The sequence below is a fragment of the Lacerta agilis genome, chromosome 12 (genome assembly GCF_009819535.1).
Source record: "Lacerta agilis isolate rLacAgi1 chromosome 12, rLacAgi1.pri, whole genome shotgun sequence".
NCBI lineage: Eukaryota > Metazoa > Chordata > Lepidosauria > Squamata > Lacertidae > Lacerta > Lacerta agilis.
The window spans coordinates 29,853,317-29,872,162 of NC_046323.1; the positions used below are offsets into that span (position 1 = coordinate 29,853,317).

General features: G+C 43.8%; 1 protein-coding gene across 6 annotated transcripts in view; it reads right to left on the reverse strand.

Annotated features, from left to right (window-relative positions):
• The window catches only part of DYNC1I1 (dynein cytoplasmic 1 intermediate chain 1), a 190,089-nt gene extending 172,208 nt beyond the window's left edge, over positions 1 to 17,881 (reverse strand). For 3 of the 6 annotated variants that reach the window (XM_033165251.1, XM_033165249.1, XM_033165248.1), the window contains exons 1-3: positions 17,635 to 17,880; positions 3,074 to 3,190; positions 1,060 to 1,174 (exon numbers count right to left, since the gene is read on the reverse strand). In XM_033165251.1, the coding sequence (XP_033021142.1) occupies positions 1,060 to 1,174; positions 3,074 to 3,181 (223 nt within the window). In that variant the 5' untranslated portion in view covers positions 3,182 to 3,190; positions 17,635 to 17,880. Of the gene's footprint in view, positions 1 to 1,059; positions 1,175 to 3,073; positions 3,191 to 17,634 lie in introns of all 6 variants that reach the window. The other 3 variants (XM_033165250.1, XM_033165247.1, XM_033165245.1) reach the window with 2 other exon arrangements.
• Between the last annotated feature and the right edge of the window lie 965 nt (positions 17,882 to 18,846).

The following is an 18,846-nucleotide window of genomic DNA, read 5'->3' on the forward strand; positions in this document are numbered from 1 at the left end:
CAGATTTCACATTCCTAAAAGCCCTACACAGCTTAGGCCCAGGTGGCAAACATCAGGTCCAGGAGACAAAGGTGGACCTTCCAACCTCTATCCAGCCCATAGAACACTTCTTGGGCCACGCCCCCTAGCAGGTCATCTTTGCAAGCCACATCCCTTGTGAGGTCTGCTCCTCACCTTCTTTGCGAGGTTGGAATATCCTTGAACTGTGACAATGCCTCTTTCTAAAACGCTTAGGGAGTTTCCATGAGTGCAGGAGACTTTCCCACAGCAAAAAAAGTCACCTTCCAACTCACAGAGGGCAATGGGAACCGAGGTGGGGCAGAGTGAATGGAGCCTAGCATACCTGCTCTACCTCTGTCGCATGTTCATGTAAATCACTTATGGATGCCTAAATAGGTCTACGATTAGGACGGAATGAAACAAAACTGCAGGAAAAGGGTGGGAGCAAGGGACATGTATATCAAACAAGCACATTCCAAGCACATTTTCCACCTCAAAGAATTCTGGGCACTGTAGTTTGTTAAGCGTTGCTGCAAACTGTAACGCTGTGAGGGGTATACCACAGTGCCCAGAATTCTCTGAGGGAGAAAATGTGCTTGGAATGTGTTTTAAATGCACAGCGTGTATGTATAAATTTATGTTTCTTTTCTAATTTTTTTAAAATGATACTTGTTTTAAAGGTCAATAAAGGACTCTGTTTTCAAAGGGGCAACTATTACACGTAAGAAAGAATCAGATGAATGAAGTGGACCCAAGCCAATTTTCAGAAGAATGGAACAGCGACAGCCCAAGATGGTGCAAGTGGCGTGGCCCACAGAGAAACAATTTTGAAATGTCTGGATGAGAATGACACATAATAGACACACTGAGATTCAGCACAGCTAAGAAGCAGAAATGCTCTGAATTGGTTATTGGGGCGATACGAAACGGTGTTTAAGCAGAACACAATGTTATGAACAACAGCCAAAAACCAAGAAAAGAAAAGCATGCTACAGTCAAAAGAATGTGTGGATCTTAAACGGTGGCCACAATGTTTTGAATAGGTCTCTCTCTGAATACCTAGAGGTGGTTCTGGAGAAATACCAATGCTCTGCAGTAAAGCTTCTGTCTCCCTTCTCTTCCGGTCCAGATCAGAATCTTCCTGAGTTGGTTCTTTCTTTTGCTGAAAATCTGACTGAAATAATAGTATCGGACAATAAGCTGAGGCGAAAGAAAACTGAAATTAAAGGAGGATGGTGTTTCCTGACACTATTGACAGCTTTCCCCTTGGTGGAATAGGAAATGGTTACCCCCCCCCCTCCATTCCTGGTGCATCTTGGGCCACATCCACACCATACGCTATGATACCACTTTAAACAGTCATAAAATCATAGAGACCACAAGGGCCATCCAGTCCAACCCCCTGCCAAGCAAGAAACACCATCAAAGTATTCCTGACAGATGGCTGTCAAGCCTCCGCTTAAAGACCTCCAAAGAAGGAGACTCCACCACACTCCTAGGCAGCAAATTGCACTGTTGAACAGCTCTTACTGTCAGAGAGTTCTTCCCTAATGTTTAGGTGGAATCTTCTTTCTTGTAGTTTGAATCCATTGCTCCGTGTCCGCTTCTCTGGAGCAGCAGAAAACAACATGGCTTCCCCCAAAGAATTCTGGGAGGTGTAGTTTGTTAAGGGTGCAGAGGGTTGTTTGGAGACCCCTATTCCCCCTCCCAGAGTTACAATTCTCAGAGTGGTTTAACCATCAAGCCCTCTTCTGAGAACTGTAGTTCTGTGAGGGAAAGAAGGGTCTCCCAACAACTTTCAGCACTCTTAGCAAAGGTGGGATTCATTCAGCAATTGTGTATGTGTGTGTCAGTTGCTTCTAGGGAACTATCAAAAGTGCAAAAATGGAAGGAAGACAGCAAAAAAACAAAATTTGCAACGTCAATTTCTCATAGCAAAGCCCAATAATGGTATGAAATGCACGTACGATATTAAAGTGTCAGTTTAAAGCAAACCAGTTATTAGAAAAGGGATAACAGGTGCTTTAAACTGCAGCAAATGTTGACATCTGAAAGAAAAGAAACATAATCACTTAATGCTTCCTTGACTTTGCATGAAAATGAGTATCCGTTCCCTGTCAATTCTCATCTCTATTTCGCTAAGTGACTGAATAAAAAAGAAGTGCAAATCCCCCTAATGAAAAAAAACCTCACGCATATCGTCAAGGACAAATAAACTAATATGCCAGTCAAACCTTAATAGAACTAAAAGATGTTACCAAGCCAGGAGGCTAAAATGCAGCAGCAATTATCGTTTACTTTGCTGAAAAACAGTAAGTGCAAATCTGCTACCGTAGCAACCAGGCTAGCCAGTCACAAACGTAAGGGAGGGGGGGAGAGAGAGACAGGTTGTAAAGGAACAATAAATATATTTAAAAATAGACACATGGAACCTTTGGGAATTACAGCATCAGTCAGTTAAAAAGAATTAAATGTATACAGTATTTACATTTTTAAAAAACTGAAATAACATTGAGGTGGGGCAAAAATAAGCTTTTGGCAACATATCACTGCATGGGATCCACAGGATCAGTTAAACAAAACCTTTTCTAATGGGGGGATTTGAACCCTCCTGTAGGACTGTATGCAACCTTTGAGCTGTGGATTAGCTACTCTGGGTAGAAGTTCACTTAAAGCACAGTGAATCCACGCTGAGTTAAGACTTGAAGATGGGTGTTCCAGATTCAGTCCAAAACTTTTCTCCCCACCTGACAGGATCAGCCTGTTTACACCTGCAGTAACTGGATCCAAGCTGTGATATAAAAGCTAATAGAGATGTCTTCCTATACAAAGTGACTGAAAGGACAGGATTCTAATAATAAAATAATAATAATAAGTCAATAAGCTAATTTGGGAACACCATAAGCAGCATAGCTTATATATACTTATGTCAGTGCTTTTCTTCTTGAAAAAAGGTGCCAGTACTGCGTACCGTTGAGAACCCCCAGAAAAAAAGCACTGACTTATGTCCAGAGGACAGTAGAGAATATACATCCAAATAAATAAACAAAGATGGGAGCTTCAGCAGCCTTACCTCTTTTTTCTTCCTTTCTTCTTCCTTCCGTTTCTTCTCCTCTCTTATCTGAGCCAAACGCTGCTTTTTGCGTTCAAGCTCTGCTTTTAAATCGCTCTTGTCAGACATGGTGATTCCCTGTTAGAAAGCAAAAGTAGCAAATTTAGATTTTGGAAAAAGGGGGGGGGGAATTGAGGTCTCTTTTCTGCTTTTGATTGGCATGGGGGGGATTCTGATGCAACTGTAAGCATAACTTGGTAATTCCCTAGTGACGGCTGGAGATCAGTAAAAGAATGAATAAAATGATAAGTACAGTAAGCTAGACAACATGAATTGGTCTCTGCCTCATTTCGTTTTGTTTTTAGACCTATCTTTTGTTGCTTTTGCACAGTTTTTAAACTACTATCATGGTATACAGGTAATTGTAAATCACATTGAGTTGCGTATAAAAGGCAATTGATGGGTTAATGAATAATATCAGCAGCAACACTCGGAATTTGAAAGGGCAACTGAATGATTTTTTCACCAGACCACATTCTGAGCTTCTGGTTTTGCCCTGATTAAGGCCATGAAAATCTAAGGGTATGTTCCAATAACTGCTTTCTTGGTATCCAGGGTGCTTCCACTGCTAATTCTTGAAGCTGCACTCACATGATGTTAGCCGCAATCCATATCAATCCCGAAGTTTCTTGGCAAATTCTGCTGTTTGATGCATTTTTCTCAATCCGGCTTCACTCCAATTAGAAAACCGGATGTAGAGTAAGTGGTAATGTGAACACTCCCTAACAGCCATCACTCAGGCCCAGATGAGCACACAGGGGCAGACGATAATTTGATGAATAGGAGTTCTGGGATCCAGGGTTATGGGGCAGAAAAACCCAAAGGGCTGTGGGTGTTGGGTGGTGATTCCTGCCCCTCTCTGATGTGAACAACTCCATGCAAATGTGACTTGAAATCACCTGCTGTGTCAAGCCACTATTGTGAACATAATCTTTAAATTCACTTTCCACACCCCAACAAGGTTCTCTCACCCAGAACCAAAAAATAAACCACTGAATTCAGATTCCTATTTGTTGTTGTTCAGTCGTTCAGTCGTGTCCGACTCTTCGTGACCCCATGGACCAGAGCACGCCAGGTTAATAGATTCCTATTAACCATTGTTAACTAATAGAAGCCAGTTTGGGGCAGACATGGCTCCTTAATTTAAAAGGCCTTCTCTCCTGGGAGCAACTCCTGCGCCTTAATTGTGGTCAAATTCTCATCAGCATTAATTTAAGCAAAACTTTTGGTTCTGAATAACTAGCCTTTCACCCCCTCAGCCTAGGATCTGAAACCCACCCTAATCTGGGGTTTGGGGTATATGCTGGTTAGCCTAAATCCTCATTAACATCACACAGATGATTAACTACCGGTACTTTATCGGTTTAAAGGGAAGAGGGGAAATTGGATTCAGGGTAGGGAAGGTTGAAGGGAGGGAACAGTAAAATCAATATGAGAACTGTTACAGAGGGTCAGGTAATGGCATCATTATGGGTACAAAAGCACTGCTGAGCAAAGATTGCCCTCAGAAGCATTGAGGAAACTCAGGGCTACAACCAATTATACTCTCTTTTTAGTTTTGCATTATGCCTCACTGCTCAATTACACTAGCAGAGCTTTGACTCAATCAATGCTAATGCCGCATCCATGTTGCTAAGGGCCCTTTCTGTAATGGGTGCAAAAAGGGATTTTAAAAGGGTGACAAGGCTACATTGACAGGAAATCCGATATGCCCAATGTAACTACGAAAAACGCATTTCTTCCTCATCCTCATTTTCTCTATAATTTTCAACTTATTACAATCATCATACAAACAAAATATTCCACCCTGACTCAGAAGACGACATTTCTTAGATGAAATAGAGACATTCTCTTCTACATCAGGAAAAGAAAAAATGTGTGAGGGAAGGGATTGTGTACAATACCTTTAGTAGATAAATGAAATGAAATATTTTTTTAGCTGGAAGATGACATAATAATTAATAATAATAATAATAATAATAATAGAAACTGAGAACGATCAGGAACAATTCAATAGTAAATCCTATTGAACTCATTGGGTCTTAGTTCTGATTAGAGTGTGAAAGGCTCAATTTACAATAAAGGAATAAACACTCCATGCATTTCCTAAAAAGTGGCTGGCTGCTGAAGCATTGCAATTAAAGAATTTAAAGTGGATTGGTTACATTTTCCTTCAAAATTATAGCAAGAGCTTTGTATGCCAGCGTCAACATTTCCTTCATTTCGTGCTGGTATTTCCCCCCCAGTATAAACAGGACTCCGTTTTTGCACCACTTGTTCTCTGAGACATGGAGAGGAAGATAAAGGAAAAGCGGGACATTCCGGGATCAAATCAGAAACCTGGATGGCTTCTGTAATTCCAGAACTGTCCTTGGAGAATTGGACACTTGAACAGTAAGCACTTTCTTCCATGCACTAGATCTGCTGCTACGCTTTTTAAACTGTGCTGGCAACTTTGCAGGAAGATATTTCCAGACACATCAGCAGTTGGGTTCTGTCACTTGCAGTGCTGACACAAGTATCTCATAGCTTTAGGGGTACGGTGCCTAGACCCATTCCCAGTGACCCCAGTGTGTGTGTGTGTGTGTGTGTGTGTGTGCGCGCACACACACACGCATGCATGTGCAAGCAGAGAGAAGGTGTAGTTCTACACTGTCTGGAATGTGTTGCTGAACTATAACGCCACTTGCTTGCCTGGTGGAGACAGGTACAGGTAGGAACCTCTGGCTTTTGCATGGTTGGACTATAGCCTACTGAACCTAAGAGTCACATCCACTGCCCAACTCATCAGTGGCATGTAGGCCCCATAAGATAGTCCCCAAGGAATGCAACCCACAGGCTGACAAAGGATCCCCACCCTTGTTTTAGGCTGTGTACATCCCATGCATTTAAAGTACATGGCTCCACCCCTCAAAGAATCCTGGAAACTGTAGTTTGTCAAGAGTGCTGGGAATTATAGCTTTGTGCAGGGTAAACTACGCTTCCCAGGTTTCATTGTGGGAAGTAATGTGCTTTAAATGTGTAGTGAGCACTCAGCCTTTGTTACTCAATCGGCTGTGATTCTAAATGGCAGCATGAAGTTGCTGCTTGGAATGCAGCCTGTGGTTTTAGAGTATTTACACAGATCTACTATATGTAGTATCAGCCAGACTCTGCGCTTCCCTCCCTCCGCCTCCTCATTAGTAATGTGATCTGCCTTCCTCCATAGACGGAGAATAGATGGGAAAGAATGGCACAGTTTTCCCACAGGCCGTCTCAGCACAAATGCACAGTGACATCACCCTTTTTGTCCTTCACACAATGCCATTCTGTCTCGTCAGCACAATTGTTGATTCCTACAACTCAGAAGACAGTGAAAGGGTGACACACAGCATTTGCGGACATTTGCCAAATAGAAGAATAGGCCATTTCATCGTCATTGAAACGCTGTAGTGTTTGTAAGGATTTCGGATCATTTGGTTCAAAAAGTTTTAAAATGTTAATAGTGTTTGTTTTTTTAATGAGCTCCCAGCAGAGCTAATGGGTTGTGCCCAATGGGTGTGCCATCCATTCATAGAAGGGTCTTTGATCCAGTGGTGGCTTCTGTGAATGGAAGGGAGATGATTATTGCCAAGCCCCTTTCGCCTATGCCACCTCCCATGCTGTTCCAGAGGAACCCCCATTATAAGAATTTATGAAGAGACTGGCTAGATCTGACCAAAGGCCAGTCTAATCCAGCATCCTGATCAATCAATCAATCATTTTATTTGTATGCTGCCTTAAAACAATGCTCAGAGTGGCAGACAACAAATAAAAAAGATATGTTAACTACAAACATAACAAAAGTAGTCATAAGCAATAAACAAAACACCAAAAAGTAAACAACCAAACTGAAAAATTTCCACATTAATCATAAGATACCAAATAAAGGTGCAAAAAATTAACAACCTCCACTTTGTCCTCTGGCGAAAACCCCTAAGCAATATTCCAGCCCAAGACTCTGTTTGGAATCCTCAGCTTTTGTAGCTGGAGTCAGTCCGAGCCCCGCCCTCCCAGGCCAGGTGGGAAAAGGCCTGCAAGGCAAGGAGCAGGTCTTCTAGGAATCACAGCCAAGATGGTCTCTCACTTCTTCAGCAGCCTCAGTTTTTCTCATAGTGGCCAATCTGATAAGAAGCCCTCAAGCGGGGCATGAGCACAACAGCACTCTCTCCAATTGTGGATCCCAGCAAATGGCATTCAGAAGCATACTTGTTCCTTCTGGAGAGTGGGGGAGTGGGGATGTGCAGGGAAAGGGCGAAATGGGCAAAATAATTATACTTCTAGAAATATGGTAACCCTACTCCCTCACCCATCCACTTATGGTGCATATAAGAGCCATCTGTGAAGGAAAAGATGCAATCCAATGGTTTACAGTTATGTTTACTCGGGATGGCGTGGATTGGTGCTGTGATGTGTGACTTTCAGAAATGTTCCATGGTGACAAGACAATGGCAAGTGCTCATAGCTCGAAGGTCCTAAAATGTTAGAAATTGGGACTGCAAAAGTATATTCTGTTGTCATTGCAACTAAAGAAAAAAATGAGATCCTATTTTGCTGTAGAACAGTTTGCTGTCTATAGTTTTATACTGTGAAGTTTCTTAATTAAGAACAAAACAAACCCCAGTTAAACCAATGCAATAAATGCCTGGAGTACTATGTCCAGTTCTGGGTGCCACAGTTTAAGAAGGATATTGACAAGCTAGAACACATGCAGAGGAGGGTGACCAAGGTGATAAAGGGTCTGGAAACCAAGCCTTGTGAGGAACAGCTGAAGGAGTTGCGTATGTTTAGTCTGGAAAAGAGGAGACTGAGAGGAGATGTGATAGCCATCTTCAAACATCTAAAGGTCTGCCACATGGATGATGGAACAAGCTTGTTTTCTCCTGCTCTAGAGGAGAGGATTTGAACCAATGGATTCAAGTTATAAGACAGGAGATTCCAACTAAATATCAGGAAGAACTTTCCAACAGTAAGAGCTGTACGATAGGAAAACAGACTCCCTTAGGAGGTTGTAGATGGCCATCTGTCATATGTGATCTAGTTAAGATTCCTGGATTGCAGGGGGTTGGACTGGATGACCCTCAGGGTCACTTCCAACTCTACAATTCTATGATTCTATGAATGCGGCCATAGTGGGACCTGCAACAAAATGCTGCACTGTGCCATATTCCTGTTCAGGGTTCCAGCCAGCCTGCCATGCCCTTTTCCAGTATACTCCATTCTATTCACCATCTCCATGGAAATCCAATTATCTCCTTCCCCCCCCCCAACCAAAGGTAAGCATGCCATGCCCTTTGTTTGTTTTTCCTAAGGATGTTTTATATCTCTGCAGGGGGTCGTTGTCCCCACCACCCAAAAATCCTGTTGTTATTTCCTCCTTCTGTTTGGGTAGTGCCATTTTGACCAGAAAATGGATTCAGACTCAAAAAATGAGTTTGCTATTAGTGTATGAAGATTCCATAGATACCGTAATTCACAACTCAGAATGCTACCTATCTCTCTCTCTTTACCTTGTTTAGACAATGCAAAAATTGCAGATGTTGCAGTTCGAAAAATCAATAGCAGTTTCATAGTTGTCCCAGTTAACAACTGACCCGGTAACCTCATTGATCCCTGCAGTGATGGCCTAAATGCACAATGCATGCCCACTGTGGGGAAACTGAATGCATCGTCTGTCTGTTCAATGCAGGCTTTGTTAACAGAGACACAGAAAACGTTCTAGGAAGGTTGAAGTTAGGAAGACCCATCCCCTTCTTGCATGTACTTCTCACATTATACTTTGTAAACATGTTTTTAAATGAATGCTATCTAAATGAAATCAGTTACAATGTTAGATAGGGGGAACGATGCAAAGGATAGCATAACGCTGACTAAAAAAGGCAAAGGACCCCTGACAGTTAAGAAAAACTGTCCGTGGGCAAACGACTCTGGGGTTGTGGCGCTCATCTCGCTTTACTGGCCAAGGGAGCCGACGTTTGCCCACGGACAGTTTTTCCGGGTCATGTGGCCAGAATGACTAAGCCGCTTCTGGCGAAACCAGAGCAGCACACATAAACGCCGTTTACCTTCCTGCCAGAGCGGTACCTATTTATCTACTTGCACTTTGACGTGCTTTCAAACTGCTAGGTTGGCAGAAGCTGGGACCGAGCAACGGGAGCTCACCCCGTCGCGGGGATTCAAGCTGCCGACCTTCCGATTGGGAAGCCCATGGCTCAGTGGTTTAGAGACCACAGCGCCACCCACGTCTCATAAAGCTGACTACTGGCATTCTAATCCGCTCCTCTCCCCACCCCCCAAAATGACATGGAACCTTTGTCACACTGCTTTAAGTGGAATGTATTTCCATGTTTTAGGAACATGGGTGTTAAAACTAGGCTGTTGGCAACAAAGGTTTTGGAACAAACAGCAAATCGAATATCCTTGATGTTAGTGGAAACAGTAATAGATACCAAGATAATTTGGGGAAAGGGTTTGGGAGAAGAAATAACCCCAAAGCATCAGAAAGCCAGTGAGATCTGTGGTCAGCATACAATTGGAAGAATGCTGTGGAAATTTTGCACAGATGGAACTATGTGCAGCTAAGTCTGTCTCCCCAAATGGTTAGAAAGGATGTGGGGGAAAGGAACTGATGCACACTTTTGGGAGCAATGGCCACAAGTAGAGAGGAATTGGAATAGAGTACTATGATAAATATCTAGAATTGTAGGACAAATGATTAGGAAAACTCCCAAACTACGTTTTGTGTTTGAAGAGAACATTACAAAAGTAAGATCCAAAGAGCTTGTATGCTTTACGTTAGCTGCAGTTAGGGTTTTCTTAATCAAAAAAACTGGGAAAGTCCTGTAGAGTTGTCCATAGATTGTTATTGGTAGAATAAGCATTAGAAACCAACAGAAACAAAGCAGCTGATTCATCATATATGTGTGATCACAGGGCTAGTGAAACCAGAATTGTATTTCACTGTATGGGATCATTTTATTTCCTACACTATATAAAAAACTCAAGACCCTGCCCCTGGAAATATTCTTAGCAAGCAAGGTCGTAAACAGACACTATGAAGATTGGGTTTCATTTATAGGTCAGTACTTGTGGGGTCTTCATTATAATCTGCAGTTCTTGGTGTCAGCAATAAGGGGCTGGAAAAGTATATTCTATTCTCATTGTAACCAAGGAGGGGTGTTATTTTGCTGTGGAACAGTTTTCTGTTTATAGTTTTATACTGTGAAGTTTCTTACTTAAGAACGAAAAAACAAACTGCATGAGAGCAACAGCTGGACCCAGCACAAGGGAAAGTAGAAATTATGACAAGCAACCATTCCTGATTTAGGGACACACTGTATCTCAAGATTCTGTAGCTTCCTCTGCCCAGGAATTGAAATGAACATACACAACGCAGTGTTGTCATCAAAATTTAACAATAGTCAAATTGAGATTAAATATTGTTCCATCACCCAAATTATACAGATCAATTAAAGTCCATAGTGTGCTCATCAAATCTTCTGCAGGTTAATCAAGATAGCCTTCCCTGTTTTCCAGCTACAGAGATGATCATATGGAAAGGTGTATTCTCATGCTTCAGGGAAATTCATTTCATGGTTCCAGAACTAAGCAACATATTATCTGAAAGATAATATGAAGCAACATTACACAGAAGTAGAAATGGAAATTGGAACATCACGGAACAAGAAAAAATGGCAGTTATGATCTGATGGCATGCTGGGATTCAGTATGAACACTGATGATCTTTACAAAGCAAACCTTTTAAGTAAGTGCCTGTGTTCAATGGGGCTCACTCCAAAGCAAGTGTGCACAGGATTACAACCTACATTTGCACAGTTCTAGGTAGCTTAGTTGATAATTTGGACCACACCATAGACTTATTAATTGTAGTCATGTTGAAGTCACTGTCATTATTGTCACTAGCAAGAGCAATCTCTGGAGAACTTTAAATATTGTTCCAGCAACTATTATCTCAGACAAGCACATCAAATGAAGTTAATGGTTTTCTGAAACTGATCTATCCCATTGATTTTATGATGTAAAATGTACAAAAAAATTACTGAGACCTCAGCATGCAATTCATAATGGGGAATTGTTACTGAGTAGGAGATTTCTGAAATGGAGACTTGCATAATATGTTCCTTGCATAACATTTCCCATGCAGACAGTGGCTGAATTAACAATATATATAAATTTATAAATACATATTTTATATAAATTTAATAAATAGTAATGCTAATATGTCATGCTAAACCATGGTTTAGTGTAACAAGTATGTACAGGAACAAGCTGCTGCAAGCCTTCAACTTGTGTGTGACCCCCATTCCTATTTCTTTTCCCATGTGTCTGGAGCAAGAATGCTCAGCCATGGTTTGTCATGACAGCTGACCTTTTGATCCACGATTATGCACTGTTCACCTACAGAGCACCACCGTTTTACTTTAATCAGATATTCAAGACCACTTTCCATTTTCAAGTAACTTATGCAGCTTGAGACAGTCTAGTTTTTCTTAATTTTAATTGAGAAGAGGACAAAGCGGAACCAAATTAAGTGATTCCTCAGGCTAATTCACATAATCACATTGTAATTTCTACTATCAAATGATGCCTTGGCTGCAAGGTTTTGTTGTGGGGGTGAACGATTTGAGACCCATGTATTTTGTGGCTGGCCTCACAACTTCTACTCCTTCCCCTCCTTTTTAAAATTTAAATAATTGTGTTTTTTTAACAAAACTTTGCTTGTAGGGCAACTGAATGCACTGCAAGGCACAATGCTGATCAGATCAGATCCACCCTTAGTTTCCCAGATTCTCATATATATGCAAATTTTATGCAAATTGGGATGTAGCCCAGTACCTCCCCATTATTCCTGACCATTGGACGTGTTGGCTGGGACTTATGAGAGTTGGAGTCTAACAACATATGGGGGTATCTGAAGAAGTGTGCATGCACACGAAAGCTCATACCAAGAACAAACTCAGCTGGTCTCTAAGGTGCTACTGGAAAGTATTTTCTATTTTGTTTCAACATATGGGGGGCACAGGTTCCCCAGCACTGCTTTTAGGCACCCAGCAATCAACCTGACTTGGTCACGTCCACAGAATGGAAGATGGCAGGATCCTAAAGGACAAGGAGTTGGCTTCAGGCACCAGACCCATTGGCAGACCAACTCTTTTTATAAAGATGTCTGCAAACATAACATGAAGGCCGACAACCCCATTATGAGGGAATATGTGACGATAACATGAAGGTGCTGGAGGTGAAATAGTTAAACCAGGTACCAGCCAGAACCCAGAGGGGGTGGAGTCAGAATGACAGTTAGTGGGCAGTGGAGATAGAGAGTCAGTTGGTTGTGGGAGTGGGTTGGAATTGGGAGGTTGGTTGGAGTGGGAGTGAGTTAGGAAAGAGTGTGCGTAGGTGAAGTTAATGTAACAGGGAAACTAAGTCAAGACCAGTTAGGAGAATAGAAGCCAAGTAAATAGCCGAGAAGTGGTTAAGTGAGGGAGAGCTAGTAGAGGGAGTTATAGGTCTGGGAAGACATCCATGTTTGACAATGTTTGCAATCGTTTATGAAACCACATGCTTGTTATTCTGTAATAAATAAACATAGGTTTGATTTTACAATTTAACCCTGACTGGACTCAATAGATTTACCAGGTAGGGCCTGGTTGGTGGCAGCGAGAGAGGAGAGCGTGGTGGCACAGGGATCAATCGACCGTGAAACGTCTGGGGACCCTGTGTGTGATCGCCACTGAAAAGTGGCGGCAGCGGCGGGATTCGATAAGTCCAATAGCCTGTGAGGGGAAGCAATACACCTGGAAAGGGAAAGGGTAAATCTGCAGAGGGATTACCTGGCCCTAGGGTGTGACTGAGGTAAACCCCAGGTTGCTGCAAGGCCGAGATCAAAATAAGAGAATGATATCTCAAGAGACTGTTCTGGCAGTGGGTAGACGCAGGGTCAGTGGAAGGAAGCTTGAGAGGTTTGAGGCAAAAACCTAAAGCTATACTTTGGGGACCAAGGTCTTGAAAGCCCAGCCAGGTAGAACAGAAGGGAGATTAAAAGCCTCTTATTTAATTAAAGAGTACCAGTCCTAACTCACATAATGCCACCCAAGAAAACCAAACACTCCGTGAGAGAAACCTCATACGAAAGCTCTGGTGAAGAGAATGGGAATCCTCAGGGGGAGGAAACTAGAGTAGAAGAAATGACTACAAACCCACCCGAGGTAGAGGTTCCACAGTTCTCAGAGGATTTTGAAAAGTGGAAATTAGTGCAAGAATATAACTTCAAATTAGAGCTTGAAAAAAATAGAGCTGAGCAGGAAAAAGAAAAATTAAGATCTGAGCAAGAATTGAGAGAAAAGGAAATGCAATTTCAGTTAGAGATGAGACGGTTGGAATTAGCGAGTTTGGAAAATAGGAATAATAGTAATAACACTAATGGGCAGAATCATATTAAAATAGATTTAAAACGCTTTCCTGAATTCAGAGAGAAGGATAGTCCTGAAGCATTTTTGGTATCCTTCGAGAGAGCTTGTCATGATTTCAAAGTGGGGGAGGGAGTGGGTTGGAATTGGGAGGTTGGTTGGAGTGGGAGTGAGTTAGGAAAGAGTGTGCGTAGGTGAAGTTAATGTAACAGGGAAACTAAGTCAAGACCAGTTAGGAGAATAGAAGCCAAGTAAATAGCCGAGAAGTGGTTAAGTGAGGGAGAGCTAGTAGAGGGAGTTATAGGTCTGGGAAGACACCCATGTTTGACATTATTTGCAATCGTTTATGAAACCACATGCTTGTTATTCTGTAATAAATAAACATAGGTTTGATTTTACAATTTAACCCTGACTGGACTCAATAGATTTACCAGGTAGGGCCTGGTTGGTGGCAGCGAGAGAGGAGAGTGTGGTGGCACAGGGATCAATCGACCGTGAAACGTCCGGGGACCCTGTGTGTGATCGCCACAGAATCCTTTGCAGAAGACCACAGTACCTAGAGACAGACAGGTCATGCATCCATAGCAGTGACCAGAGGAATGACTGCTTGGAGGAGCGCAGAAAGAAGAAACACCATGGTGCATCTGCAGCAGCACGGCCAGACGCCTTCATCTGCCTCAGCTGCAACAAAACATCTCTCCCACATCGGTCTCCACAGCCACAGCAGGTGCTGCAACCTTCCAATAATTTGTCCCCACCGCAAAGGTGCACTCCTCCATTGTCTCCCGAGGCAGATGGATGCGAGCAACAGTAATCGACCTGCAAGATTGACCCCTAGCTAGTTCTTAAAGGACAGTTCTATAACCAAGAATACTGTTGCTGCCTCTATGTTTCAAAGAAGGCAATGGCGGTGCTCGCACATAACAACAAGCAAGGATTTCTGGCTCATTGGGTCTTAGCATGAGCAAGCACAATGCTTGTGCATTCGGCCCAATTTATCCTGCTTTGTTGCACTCTTGGCACATGTTTCATCAGGTCCTCAAGCATAAAAAGCTTTTAGTTGATCAAAATAAACCAGTGTTTATCACAGGAACCACATGCTACTGCATAACCCTCAAGCAGTTTCAAGGGTTAGATGGGAGTGTTGCTGTGTGCATGGCCTCTTTGCATTAATGTTACCTGATTCTCTGGTACCCCAAGCCCAGGTAAAGGTCACTGCTACCTAAAACCAGCTCCAGAGAGTGGGTGCCAGAGCTCTACTCTACAGCTTTCCCCTTCACTCTTTGAGGGTCAACAGCCAAATTTGCCCCAAATCCAGAGTCCTTCCATGTTTCCAGGAGGTCTATTAGAATAACACAAATGAGACCTACACCAAAACAACACACAGTGTGCTTGTTCAGGATTCCAGCCAGCCATGCCCTTGTCCAGGATACTCCATTCCATTCTCTCTCTCTCTCTCTCTCTCTCACACACACACACACACACACACACACACACACACTGCCAACAGTCAGTCTTTTGCTATCATGGACCACTTTGTGGGTCTGTCTCCCCACCTTAGGGGTTAGGAAGCAAGTCAGACCATTGGTTCATCTAGCTCAGTATTGCCTACTCTGGCTGGCACATAGCTGTCAGCCTTCCTTTTTCTTGCATTTGGGAAGCTGGCAGCAGCTCTCCAGGGTTTCCGTCAAGGCTGTCTCTCAGTGCTACCTTGGAGATGCCAGGGATTGAACCTGGGACTTCTGCATGCAGAACAAATGCTCTTCCCCTGTGTTTTGTGTGTGTTTATTTTGTACTTCCAGAAACCTTGGACTTCCGCAAGCCAGATCCTTTTGCAAGTGGATCATGCCATTTTGGCTACATAGTGATCCACCCTCAAGAGACTGAGTTTGCTACTTTTTCAAAGATAAAACTTCCAACCCATCCCTCAATTAAAGACTCCAGGGTGGATTGCACTATACAGCTTGCAATGACCCTTGCACTGCGTTTCCAAAGCACCTGACACCCAGCTGGTTGTTGCCCATTGGGAAAACACTGTGCTTTGACACCTGTCAATCATTCGATGTCACTATGATGCAAGATGATTGACTGATGGATTGTCCCACCCACCTGTTAAAGTTGGCCCACAGGGGTGGGGGGGGGAGATAAAAATTTGCCTCCCACCTGAACCAATAAAGGTTTCTCATCCTTGCTATAAGCCAGCCTTTCTCAACCTTGGGTCCCCAGATGTTTTTGGCCTACAACTCCCATCATCCCTAGGTAGCAGGACCAGTGGTCAGGGATGATGGGAGTTGTAGGCCAAAAACATCTGGGGACCCAAGGTAAAACATACAGAATCAAAGGAGTAGCAGATTTTAAAATGCCAGGATTAAAACTGCTTATTTTACTGTAACTATAAATCTATAGCTATTCAACTCTTAAGTATATGCAATATGGATCCTGACATGTAGTCAAAGCAGTGCAGTGAGGCCAATAAGAAGAATGACTGTCCAAACGAAGGATAGTTGCATGACTTGAGGGGTAGGATTTTCATGCCCATAATATTAGGGAGTTGCCTGACCCTCTATCGCTAGACTCCTGTCCACCCCAGGCAGCATGGCCAATGGTCATGGGGTGATGGGAGTTATAGTTCAGCAACATCTGGATGATCACAGGTTTCCTACCCGTGCCTTAACAGAAAAGAGAACTTTCCTGAATACAGTTTCTTCTCTCATGGGGTTACTGAGATTAGACAAGATGCACCTAATTCAATTCTATCCACCAAATTAAATGCTAAAGGCCATAAGTCCTGCTCTTTCCAGATATATTTTTTTCTGGAAGGGGAGGCCACAGGATAACATTTAAATGCCTCAACTGGTCTCCATCACCCTAACTGTATTTTTTGAATCCAAGACAGGTGTCATGTTGGCCTTGGGAGGAAATTCTACTCGGGCTCACTCCCAAGCAGACACACACAGAGTTGCTCTTTTCCAAGCTTAGAATGTATGATCCAAGAGACAAACATTTGAATAGGATTCTAATGGTTAAATGAGATTTCATGTTAGCTTGTTAAGTTAAAAGCTTTGGGCTTCTAAGAAGCTAAAAACATTATCCATGACCAAGGCTGTAATGCTATCCCTGGAAGAAAAATCCATTGGACTCAATGGGTTTTACTCCCAAATAGAAGAAATCAGAAGTAGATGTGTATAGACTTGCACTGGGAAACTTGCTAATGGAAAAAATGGCCTCTCACTCATAGATACATCTTCTTTGGAATTTATTATCAATTTATTATATTGTTGTTGCATCCTGCTTACTTGGTGGGTCACCCATCTGATTTGTTTGGGGGTGTCATCATCCCCCAAACCACTGCCTATATTTTAATTTCCTGGTTGCTTTAACCCCTTCAGTACCAGCCAAACCAAGGCGTTCCTAAAATAGCAGCACTTCCATTTTCCTCTCTCAGCAGCACAGCAGGTATTTGGTTTTGGGAAACGCACAAAAATATGGAGGCTCCCCCCCCCCTTTTTTTCTTTTCTTTTTGCTGTGAAGCTGAGGCACTGCACGTTTCAAACCAGTGACAAATCCGATAAAATCCTCTTCTTCCCGCGGGGGGAATTAGAATAGCCATCTTGTCCCGAGTCCCTCCCGCCAGTATAGGCTGCATCCCAGCAGAATAAAACCAACCTAAGGATGCCTCAACCCTCGGATGACATATTTGTCTCCTGAAAGGGGGCAGGCAGCGCCTCCTGAAGACTTTGGATGCGCCCCTGGTTATTAAAATTCACACTATTTGGCAATCTGCTCCTATAAAATAATAATAAATAAATAAATACACTACACTAATAACTCCTGCCCACCAAGCCCTTGCCAGCTGATGCTCATGGAACTAGATTGAAGCCCAGACCTGCCGATGAAGGGGAAGTCTCGGGTTGCACGGGAGAAGCCGAGAGGTCTTCTGCAGCCCGGAGGGAGGGGACGGGGGTGCGATCTGGCTGCAGCATCTCTCCCCACCCCCCACCCCCGTTGCTTGAAGGGCAGGAGAGCGCCTGGCATCACCACCCACAGAGACCCGCGCGCACCCGCTCAGCATTTTACCTTGGCACGGTAATCCTAGCCTGGACGTGCAGCCTTCCCCCCGAGGAAGGCGAGATGCTGGAGAGAGAGGCTGTGTCCCGGGCGGCTCCAGCTGCCCGGGGAGATGATGATGATGATGATGATGAAGCTGCTGCTGCTGCTGCTTCGCGGCGTGAGATCCGGCGGTGCTGTTGCTGTTGCTGGCGCCGCGGAGAGAAATGTGCTGCCTCACGCCGGCCTGGCTGGCTCCGCCCAGCAACCGCCGCCGCCGCTTCCCTCCAGCCTGGGCCCTGGCACTGACATCTCCCCGGCCCGCCCCCTGCAGACTCGGGCCGTCCACGCACTCCGCCCTAGGCCAGCGGGGAAAGGGGCGTGCGAGGGAAGAGCGGCAGCTCAGAGCATACGCCGGGCGTGCAGAAGGGCCCAGATCTAACTCCTGGCATCGCAGAGAAGGCTGGGAATGCCCCCTGCATGAAGCCCTGGAGAGTTGCTGCCAGTCCGTGTTGTTGTTGTTGTTCAGTCGTTCAGTCGTGTCCGACTCTTCGTGACCCCATGGACCAGAGCACGCCAGGCACGCCTATCCTTCACTGCCTCTCGCAGTTTGGCCAAACTCATGTTAGTCGCTTCGAGAACACTGTCCAACCATCTCATCCTCTGTCGTCCCCTTCTCCTTGTGCCCTCCATCTTTCCCAACATCAGGGTCTTTTCCAGGGAGTCTTCTCTTCTCATGAGGTGGCCAAAGTACTGGAGCCTCAACTTCAGGATCTGTCCTTCTAGTGAGCACTCAGGGCCGATTTCCTTGAGAATGGATAGGTTTGATCTTCTTGCAGTCCATGGGACTCTCAAGAGTCTCCTCCAGCACCATAATTCAAAAGCATCAATTCTTCGGCGATCAGCCTTCTTGATGGTCCAGCTCTCACTTCCGTACATTACTACTGGGAAAACCATAGCTTTAACTATACGGACCTTTGACGGCAAGGTGATGTCTTTGCTTTTTAAGATGCTGTCTAGGTTTGTCATTGCTTTTCTCCCAAGAAGCAGGCGTCTTCTAATTTCGTGACTGCTGTCACCATCTGCAGTGATCATGGAACCCAAGAAAGTGAAATCTCTCACTGCCTCCATTTCTTCCCCTTCTATTTGCCAGGAGGTGATGGGGCCAGTGGCCATGATCTTAGTTTTTTTTATGTTGAGCTTCAGACCATATTTCGCGCTTTCCTCTTTCACCCTCATTAA